The 10,889-nt window shown below is 56.5% G+C and overlaps 1 protein-coding gene across 1 annotated transcript; it reads right to left on the bottom strand.

Moving 5' to 3' along the window:
• Positions 1-2,093: 2,093 nt before the first annotated feature.
• On the bottom strand, positions 2,094-4,061 carry GPR4 (G protein-coupled receptor 4). The gene has a single exon (XM_037820467.1). It carries the CDS (start codon positions 3,289-3,291, stop codon positions 2,200-2,202), a length of 1,092 nt encoding a protein of 363 aa, XP_037676395.1. The 5' UTR covers positions 3,292-4,061; the 3' UTR covers positions 2,094-2,199.
• Between the last annotated feature and the right edge of the window lie 6,828 nt (positions 4,062-10,889).

The raw sequence follows: 10,889 nt of genomic DNA, 5'->3' as shown, positions 1-10,889 counted from the left end.
ACCATTTTCAAAAAGTTCTAACCTCTTGCATCTCCATCCCAGTACCTCCGTGGCGGTGGGAGAGGGAGGGAAGATTACTGGGCCCCCCAGATCCCAGGCCTCCCTCTCTTCTTTCCCCTGCAACACCATACCCCGACTTCCTGCGTCTCTATGCCTCGCCCTCCCCCCCCACACACAAAATCACTTTCCTCATTAAGTGCATTTTTTTTCCCATTTCTCCCCTCCCTCTTCTTCCTTTCTCTGAGAAGGGTTTCCAGGAACTTCTGGGAACTTCTGGGGCAAGGGTGTGTTTGGGGATGGGGAGTATCGGGAATCTCCACATCTCATCAGGAGCTTGGGGCCTGCTCACACACCAGGGGGGAGGGAGGGAGGGAGGGGACCTATGGGGAGGGTGAGGTCGTCCAGGGCTTAGTGCTTCCTCCTGCTCTCCACCCTGGTTGTGGAGGAAAGGCCACTCCTGGTGGCCATGCAGCCCTGGCTACCCTGGGGCGTGGGAACAGGGCAGAGATGGTGAGGGAAGAGGGAGCTCACGATGGTCCCAGCGCTGACTCATCCGCTGGGCGACCTGGAGCTAGTCACTTGGCCTCTCTGGTGACCGCCTTGGGAGAGGGCCAAGGATCATCCCCAGAGGCCCTTCCAGCTCAGACTCTCTGGCCACCTTTTCCCACCCTTTATCCCAGGATGGGCGAGGGGCTCGCATTACCCAATCCCACAGGCCCTTCTGCTTCCTCCATCATAGCACTGCTTCTGAATAAATACCAAAGCTGACCGCTGCTCGTTGCACCATCGCCACCACCCACCCCGGTCCAGCCACCAGCTTCTCCCGCCTGGACTAAGGCAGTCACCTCCTCCCCAGACTCCCTGCTTTTGCCTTGACTTCCTGTTCCCATAGTCTGTTCCCCACTCAGTGGCCAGCAGGATCTTGGTCAGAACTAAGTCAGATCACATCCTTCCTCTGCTCAGAGCCCTCCCATGGGTCCATTTGTCTCAGAGTAGAAGAGTCTTTACTGGGACTTACAAGGCCCCTTATGATCTGCCCCCTGTCCCCTCTCCAGCCTCATTCCTCCTCACCCTGCCCCAGCTGTCCCTCACACGTCAGGCTCTCCCGCACCTCAGGGCCTTTGCACTTGCTGTTCCCTCTGCCTGGAACACTGTTCCCTCGACAGCCACTTGGCTGAGCTGTCATCCCCTTCAGGCCTGTGCTCAGTAACCCCCTCCCTGTCCTCTGGATCTAGATCAGACTTCATGGTTCTCCCTCTCCCTTTGACCAGCTTTATTTCTCCCTGTTACACTTATCCATTTCTTTTTATGTACTTGTTTTTTGGGAACAGTGTGAGGGCAGGGCGGGGGCCGTTTCAGTCACCGCTGTGTCCCCCACACTACCCAACACAGGACCAGGCAGAGAGAAGACACCAGTACCTAATAAATCCCCAATGAGTTCATGAATACATACCCTTCCTCTTTCCCTGAACCCACTTCCCAAGCCTGCCCTGCTCACCCCTCCTCCGGGCAGTCTTTCCTGATTGCCCTTCACTTGGGTTCTGACGTTCTCCGTCTTCCTCCTTTCAGTCCTAACTTGGAGAATATTGTTTATTGAGAAACGCAGAATTGCACTGTCATGGTCCCTCTCCGCGTATGGCTGGGTGCTTCCCAAGGGAAACATGACCATTCTGCACTCAGAGAACATCTCCTCCTTCCCCTTTCCCCATGAGTCCCGGACTTTTACTCCCAGGTTGAAATAATCCTAAACTTCTCTTTCTGTCTTTACCTTTGCAAAACCAAATAATTGACTTAATTTACTTGTTCCCTCCTCCAGGAAGCCCTCCCTGATCTCTAGGCTGGGTCAGGTCCTGGGTTCCTCCATCCCAGCTCTGCCCATGCTGGGTCATCGCTGTTTAGGGACGAGTGTGTCACCCCACTGGTCTATGAGCCCCAAGAGGTTGGGGCTGGTGCTATCTCGGTCACCACTGTGTCCCCAGCACTGCCCCGTGCCGGGCAGGCACGTTTAAACTGTTCGGGGGTCACAATAGAGTCATTTCCCCACAAGGATGGTGGTTGACCAGTGACACACGGACCCCACTCTTTTCTTATCTTCTTGTATTCTTATGAATATTAACAGGCCTTATTTACATACAGTTTGCATACAGCCGAGCAGGAGGGAAGAGACCTGAGGCCTGGGGCCTCCGTGCCAGCTGGGGGTCACAGGGCTGGTGGCAGCATCTTCAGCTGCACCTGGTCCCCCGGGGACGGTGTCGGCACCGCTGCCCAGCTGGCCGCCACGGCCCTCGCCATGCTGTTGCCCTTGGATGTGAGCGGGGTCTCCAGCGTGAGCGAGGCGTTGGCCATCTCCTGGGGCTTGTCGCTGGCCAGGAAGCGGAGCAGGTTGTGCAGGGCCTTGACCACATCACCACGGGCGCCCTCGTTGACCAGGCAGTAGAGGATGGGGTCGGCCACGCAGTTGAGGCTGGTGAAGGCCAGCGAGCTGTGGTAGGCGGAGAAGACCCGCTCCTCGAAGCCACAGTCCAAGGGGCGGCCCAGGTAGACGGCGCTGCGGGAAAGCAGGAGCACGTGGTAGGGCGCGAAGCAGACCAGCACGATGGCGATGAGGCTGAGGGCCAGACGCTTAATCTTGGCCTTCTCCTGGCGCTCGGTGGACACGCTGCCCCGCACGGCCCGCAGGATGCCGCGGTACGACAGCAGCATGAGCGCCCACGGGAAGAGGAAGCCAACGAAGACCCGGTAGAGGTTCATCCAGGCCACCCAGCCCTCCATGGGGAACTTCTCGAAGCAGAAGGTGTGGTTGTAGCGGTCGCGGAAGAGCTCGTCGTGGAACAGGGGGGCTGAGTTGGCGCCCAGCTCCGTGGCCCAGACCACGGAGCTCACGGCCACGGCCGTCTTGACGCGGCGCAGGCGGGCGAACCGCAGCGGGTGGGCCACGGCCAGGTAGCGGTCCACCGAGATGCAGCACAGGAAGGCGATGCTGATGTAGATGTTGGTGTAGAAGATGAAGCCGAAGAGCTTGCAGGAGCCAGGGCCGTGGATCCAGTTGTCGTGGTGCAGGAAGTAGTCGACCCACAGGGGCAGCGTGCAGATGTACAGCAGGTCGGCGATGCTGAGGTTCATCAGGTAGACGCCCAGCTCGTTGTGCTGCCGCACCTGGCGGTAGGCGGCCCACAGGGCCAGGCAGTTGGTGGGCAGCCCCACGCCGATGACGAAGATGTAGAGGGATGGCGGGAAGAGGTGGTCCACACGCGAGTCCACCTGGCAGCCCTCCCACGTGCCATTGCCCATTGTTGGCGCTGGGGCTTCCGAGGCGCTGCCCCTGGCCCACGGGGGCTAGGGGGCCACGGAGGGCGGGAGGCCATCGGGCCCCCTGAGCCCCCTCCTTGGAGGTTCAGGGGAGCATGGTGGGGGATTGCGGTTGACCGTAAATTGTGGGTAAAACGGAGCAGGGAAGGGTAGAGCTTGAGAGGGAAAAGGAGGAGGGATGGAGTTAGGGCAGGAGGTTTTGGAGGATGGTGGGATTAATAGAAAGGTTTGTCAAGGAGGTATATATAGACCCAGTCAGGGAGTAAATGAGGGAGTATTGGGGTAACACAAAAATTGGCCAAGAGGAGTGTTTATAAAGGAGAAGGCGGCATCATTGGGACAGTGTTGAGGCAGAGTCGGGCAATAAGTGTGGCCATGTCAAAGAATGGCTGCATGGAATGTTCCAGAAGAGACCAGGAATATATGGAACAGTGTTGAGATAGGACAGGCTACAGTTAGAGAGTGCTGAAAAGAAGACCAGGCGGTGCAAGTGGGGGTGCTGGCGTTTTCTAGGACCCCAGTAAGAAATAAAGAAATAAGGAGCCAACTAGGAGAAGACTGGGGGAAAGGAGGTGTCCTGCTCGGGGGAGAGGCTCAGTCTGGGAAATGCTGAAAGAGGAAACAGGAAGGTGAGTAAAAGCTAGATCATGGGGTGGGTGTGGGGGGCTTGCAGGGGGCAGGGGAGGGGCTCCGACTTGGTCCCGGGGTGGGGTCTGAGGGGTTGGGGCGAAGTGGCCCCACCTCACAGTCCAGTTCAAAGCTGACTTCACAGGGCCTGTGGGGAGAGAGGACAGCAGTGAGGGGAGCTGAGGACTCTCCTACCCCCTTCCCACACCCTGTTCGGTAATCCTAGTGGGCTGTGGAGAGCAAACAGACACCCCGAGGATGGCTATCCGGAGCCCCATTCTAAGCAACAGGTCTCTGAAAAACAGGTTTGAGGCACCAGGTACATTTTTTCCTAATAGACGTTCAAATAAAGACCCAACTCAGATTTTAGAATGTTCTTCCAGGAACCAGGCACCAGGTAAAGTTGGTATAAGTATCACTGCTTTGGGAAACGCTGAACTAGTCCAACCCTCTCATGTCACAGTCGAGGGAAAAGGGACCAGAGAGGCTGGGTCACTCCCCTCAGGGACACACACCAGGACAGTGACAGAATCGGGCTGGAACCAGCCTTCCACTCCTAACCCTGGGCACCCTGTTCTTGACAATTATAACATAGTGGTCATAAAAGCTAAAGTTTATGAGCATTCCCTATTCTAAGCACTTTTGTGGGTATTAATTCATTACATTTTCCCAAACCCTATATAAAGAAAGTACTGTCGTTCTCCGTATTTGACAAATGACAAAACTGAGGCACAGAACAGCCCCAAGACCTCTCCAAGGTCCTGATGACTGGAGTTGAAAGTCTCAGCTCTCCTTTTCTCCAGCTCATGCTTCAGTTTCCATCCAAGACTACCTGGACAGAAAAGGGTCCCAGGTGGCCAGCAGGGACAGGGAATCACAGCTGCAGAAGGCCCGGGGAGTGGGATGGGAGGAGGGGCTGCTGGGCTTGTTCAAGGCTGAGGGGCACGGGGAAGCCCTGGGGTCAACACAGCAGCCCCTTCCTTCAAGGAAGGCTCCCTTCACTGCCTCCCCCCACCCCCCCGCCGACTTTCTTAAGTGAGAATCTTGGGTCTGTCATCCCCCTTGGGCACAGGGAAAAGAACAGTCTTGGACCAAGCCTCTGACTGCCGTCAACGCCAGAGAGAAAAGGAACCAAGTCTTGAATCAGAGGCACCTTTGGAGGCCACTCTTTCCAGGGTTTTGCGCACATTTGCGGTTTTAGGCTGTGAAACTTTTTTTTTTTTAATGAGATCTAAACTGGAAACCCAATCTAAGGCAATGAGAAGGGAAACTGCTCTATGCTCTGGATGAAATGAGGTGGGGGTAGGGGGGCCACCTCTGAAGGCTCCCCAGGACACACTTTGAAAACCACTGGTTGAGTCTATTGGACAGATAAGGAAACCGAGACCCAGAGAAGGGAAAAATGAGCCCAGAGCCAGACAGCAAGTCAGTGGGAAACTCCTAAGTGCCCAAGCATCTTTCCATGGGCAAGTCCTGTCGGCTCTACCTCCAAAATAAATCCTAAACCCATGCACTTCTCTCTCAAACCACTGCCACTGCCCGTTCTGCCCACCATCATTGCTTGCTGGGATGCTTGAAGTAGTTTCTTCACTGCTTTCCCAGCTACCATTCTGGAGTCCTTCAACTTATTTCCCACCTGGCAGCCGGAAAGATCTTTTTCAACTTGGAAGTCAACTCTGGTCACCTCCCTAAGTGAAACCCTCCGGTGACTTCCCTGTGGGCTTGGGGGAAGATCCACACTCCTTGCCCCAAGAGACAAGATTCAACCTGACAGCCTGGACAACCTTCCCAACGTCAGCAGATTCAAGACCAGCGACCTTCCCAGCCCTAAAACCTTTGCACTTCTGGTACCCTCTGCCTGGAAGATTCTTCCTTCAGGTCTTATCACCAGCTCCCTTACCTCCTTACCTTCCTCAAAGAGGCCCTCCCTCCCCCCAGCAAAACCTTGTATCTTGTTTGTGTCTCTGTCTAGAATGGAAGTTCTAAGAGGGCAAGGACATTTTGTGAATTGTTGGTAGCTATAACAGGTCCAGTGTACAGTAGGCGCTGAATAAATAACTGTGGACTGAAGCCATTCTGGATGCCTTGCTGCGGCCAGACATGGAGGCAGGACACATGCATTGCACACAGGATGCCTTCCGGCACCAGCCAACCGACCGCAGTCCTGGCTCACTGTCACTTCCATGCAGTACCAGCCCCACTTCAGGCTCAAACAGGTCCCAGCAAGGGGTCCCAGGGAAAGAGGTGGGGAGGGGACAAATGAAAAGGGCAGCTCCATAATTGACTTTGAAAGGTCAGAGCTGAGTCCTTCTTAGTAACTCTTGCCCCCTGTGGGGTTCTCAGCGGCAGAGCTGCATCCCCCATCCCAGGACACAGACAGAGGCTCCTGGGTCCCCTGGGGATGGGAAGGATGGGGGTTTGCTGCTGGCTGGAACAGTGCAATCCAGCTCCTTTTGAATCACAATCCCCTAACCGGACCAAGTCACTCAAAAACCCTCTCTCCCCTCTCTGTCCCCTAGTATCCCCTCTCCCTGACCCTCCTTTCCCCCTTTAAGCCCCTCACTCTCTTCTATCCCTTGATCTCTCCCTTCTGTGACATTTAGGGAATGGCTTCTCCTTCAGGAGCCTCAGTCTTCCCTTCTGTATAAAGGGGGCACAACCTTTATACCAAGCACACCTCAGATATAAAAACTCTCGGTGGAGCGTGACGCCATCTATAAAATGTGCAGTATCTGAACAATCATTATTACTCCATTGGCCTCAGGGAGCTGAGATGAGAAATGAACCAGTCAGTAAGGGGACGCGGTGGCTCCCAGAGCTGGGAGTTCCCTTTGCCCCACCCTGTCGTGACCCCCAGGGTTCAGCTGAGGCTGGAGCAGGCACTCAGGCAAGGGACGTATTTCTAGATGCCAGAGGAAATACACTTCCCATTGCTAATTTCCTCAAGGGGAACCAGTCTGGCGCTTGCCCGTCCCTCCTCTGCAACCCACCTGCCGCTCCACGAGGCTGGGCATGGGGGAAGGGCACAGAGACGACCCTCTTTCCACCCCCACCTGAGATTTGCCAACTACTGAACACCCAAAAGGCAGTCCAGGAACGTCAGATTCCTAGAATTCCTCAATGCTACAGGTCCATATGCGACAACAGGGTGCGAAGCTATTTCTGACCACTTCCTGGAATGGACAGAGAAACTGAGGCACAGAGAGGCTGCGTGCTGTGTCAAGACTGGGCGGTGGGCAGATGGCCCATCTCCTTCATAATTGAGGAACTCCCCCTTCAAATATTTTCTATCCTCATTTCCTGTAATTTTTCTCAAATCTTTCTGGGGAGTTCTCAGACCTCTTTGAGAATCTGCTGAAAGATCCAGACCTTCACAACCCAAAAAAGCCAGTGGTCCTCAATGCAGTGTCTTCATCCCCCTCCACCACCTTACTCCCTTTCCCACCCTGGAGTGAAGATCCTCTCCAGTGGGGATCTAAGTTGCCTCCCTTACTTAGACTTGGTGGGGTGGGCAACCCCCCAAGTCTCACAATTCACGAGAAGCTCCACAGGCCCCCTCTCTGGGCTCCTGGCCGCTCCCAGAAGAGGGAAGAGAGATAAGCCCAAATGTGAGGCGATAGTGGGGGACAGGAAAGACTGCTCAAACCCTGGCCCCCCACCTTTAAGCCTCAGCTGCTCAGAACAGATAAGTCCCTGGGCCCCACCAGCCACCCCCAAATCCAGTAAGGCTGAAGGGCCCGGGGGGGGGCGGTGTGAGAAGACAAAAGGAAGAGGCAGTGCAGCCCCCCACGTCCTCCAACTCACCAGCCCTCGTCCCTGCTGCCGCTGGGCCACCTCTGCCCCCCTCTTCCCCCTCTGCAGGCTCCAGCTCCTCCCGCCCCCAACTCCTGTGGCAGCCCCAGGGGACCAGCCAGCTCCGGTCTGCTCATTAGGGACGAAATGTGATCACCGCGCCTCGCTCCCCACCTGGTGCCCTGGCGGCTGGCGGAAACCAGGGGGAAGCCGACTGCCCCGTCCACCCCGCCGGGCCTCAGTTTCCCCACTTCTACGGAGGAGTCTTTACTGCCCCAAAAGGATCCTCTGACATTCCAAATTCCAACGTTCTCAAATCCTCAAGTTCTATTGTTAGTAATGATCTATTATTACAACATCCTAGAGCCTTGCCCTTCTCCCATTCTATTATTATTATGGAGTTTTCTATGTGCTTACCCTTCTAAGTTTCTAATATTCTAGAAGTCTCACATTCCAAGATTCTGAAGTGCTATTGTTAGAATGCTCTATGATTTTTTGAACATTCTATGACTTTCATCGTCTATTATGAAACCTTCAGTGATTATTCTCTTTGCCCAGCAAACACAAATAGTATGAATTTCCCTTTTCTTTTTTATCTGAATGAAAACCTCCTTTACATATGGTGAACCCCACTTCCTCCCCCCCCATATTCATCTTCCCATTTTTTTTTTTTTTACATCCCAGCAGCCTGAAGTTCTAAGATTGTACAGAGATCCTCATGATTCACAGGGGGAGCCCAGGGGTCTGTACCCACCTCCACCTGGCCCCCAGGTTCTGGCTGCCTGGAGGAAGGCCTGCTGGGATCCCAGGCCACTCCTCCACCCCTCGCCCAGCAGGCCTGCCTCATTCCTCCCCTCTCCCACCAGCTGAGTTATTATTTGTCTAGACACAAACCAAATTATAGGCCCGTCCCACGGGAACAGTGGGCTCCGTGGGGAGGGTCAGATGGCAGAGGCGGGGTTAACCCCTGCGCCCCCCGCGTCCCCTCCCCTCTTCCCTCCTCTGAAACTCCACCCCTTCCACCAAACCAGCTCCTGCCCCCTCCCCCTGTCCCCCCCCCCACCATGTTTTTAGACATGTTTTCTCTTCTCTGCTTCTAAAACTCTCCCTTCTGGATTCTAGCCATTCGTACTAATTTTGGCATTCTTCCCTGCTCACTGGGAAGACCTCATTCCCCAAATTAATCTGACTCAGTGGTGGCTGAGGAAGCCAGATCTTTGTATTTGGACTTCAGGGAATTGGAGTCTCAACCCCTGGCCTGGCACGGACTCCCTATGAGGACTTCTGCTCTCACGGCCTCAGTCTCCCCATCTGTTAAATGGGGTTGGGGGTGGGCTGGGCCTAGAAGGCTCCACAAGCCCTTCCAGGTGCTGCTGCTCTAAGCTACAAATACAGAAAACTGCCAAGAGTCCAACACTGTCATCTTTTTAGATGGAAGGATTGGCACGTGCCCAGGACCTTCGATTTGAAGATTTGCTACCCATTCCTAGTCTTTCCCTTGGATTCAATCTCACATCCCTGGGTCCTTCCAATCCAAGCTGCCCTCACTCAATGGTTCTTGATGTTATGACTGATTCCCACAGTTCAGGAGCCCCCCACCCATCTCTCTCATTCCCTTCCTACTAGAACACCCCCCCCCATCTCCCCCAGGAAAAGAAAGCCGCCCCATCCCAGCCCCAAACCTGAAGTCAAGTTCATCCACTGAGACCTGGAAGGGGAGGAGGGAGGGGGGAAACCCTCTTGGTGGGTTCAGGAGAAGCAGGACTGATGGTGAGCCCTGGCAGGGATGTAGGGGACAGGGGACATGGCCCCATCACTCCCATCAGTGCCCCCAAATCTGCCAAAGTGCATGAGCCTAACTTCACACAACTAGCAAGGCCCCACCCCCCACCTGCAAACCGCTGCTTCACATAAATTCTAGGCTGCACCTCACCCTGGCTTGGGGTGGGGGTGGGACGTCCCGTTCAAGGAGTGGAGGGGGGGGCAGTGAGGCAGGAAGGAGTTAATGGTTACCAGGCCAAATCCTGGAAGGGAGGAAGTCGGGGAGTCAAGGAGGGAGGAAGTCCACCCCCCTGGCCGGAATTCCTGAAATTGGAGGGTGGGGTGGGTGCAACCTCGGTAGCAGTGGGGTGACTGTGAAGGGGGGCGCTGGGGTCAGAGCATCGCTCAGAGTTCACCTGCCCCAGGTGGCAACCTGGCGGCCCCCTGCTCCACTCCCAAGCCAGCTTTCCGGAGGCAAGTGCTGGGATGTCAGAGGATTTGGAAGGAGGGGGCGGTCTGAGGGGGTGGGGGCGGGGGGGACGGGGCATAAGACGAGGTGGGGTGAGGGGGTGGGATACAGAGAGAGAGTTGGGGAAAAGACAAAAATATATACAGGGAGAGGGGACCAAGGCAGGAAGGTCCAAAGAAACGGAGAGTTCGCCAAAGACGGAGGGAGAAGTGGCAGAGAAAAGCAGGGACGGGAGAGACAGGGAGGTCGAGCCGGAGAGAGACAGAGGGGACGTGGACCGAGAGACGCTCAGAGGCAGACAGAACCCCAGACAGAGGGATGGACGGGGACAGACCCGGAGACCAAGTCAGGGGCCAGACCCCGGGGGAGCCAGAACCCGAGAGCGGCGGAGCCCGGGACGGCGCGGGAGACTGAGGCAGCCGACGCGGGGACGCGAAGCCCCCGGGCGGCGCGGAGAGGAGACGCCGAGCTGTGGGGGCTGCGGGCGGCCGGACCCCCGGCGCGGGCAGGGAGAGGGCCGGCGCCTACCTGCGCGCGGCAGCTGGACGGGGCGGGCGGCGGCGTCTCTCTGCGCGGCGACCGGGTCTGGGCTCGGCGGCGGCGCGGGGACCCTGCGGGCGCCCCCGCGGGGCAGGAGGGCGGAGCCTCCGCCCGGCCCCCGGGCCTTAGCCGGCCGCAGAGGCCCCGCCCCGGCCTGGCCCGCTCCCCACCCCCCCTCATTAACCCTTCCTTCGCCACGCCCCCTTAGACCCTTTACGCTTTCACCCCACTAAGTGCTTCCAACCTGCTGGCGGAAGGCCTCTCCCTCAACTCTCCAAAGCCCCAGCCAGGGGGGCGCCCCCATCTCGTTAACCCCTTTGCTCACCCTCTCTCCAGCCCCACACCCTCGACTTTACTAAGACTTCAACTATAGGGGAGAGGGGCTCCCCGG

This window comes from Choloepus didactylus, chromosome 27 (genome assembly GCF_015220235.1).
Source record: "Choloepus didactylus isolate mChoDid1 chromosome 27, mChoDid1.pri, whole genome shotgun sequence".
Taxonomy (NCBI): Eukaryota; Metazoa; Chordata; class Mammalia; order Pilosa; family Megalonychidae; genus Choloepus; species Choloepus didactylus.
Note: the sequence above shows the minus strand (reverse complement) of the source record. Positions and strands in the feature narration are given on the sequence as shown.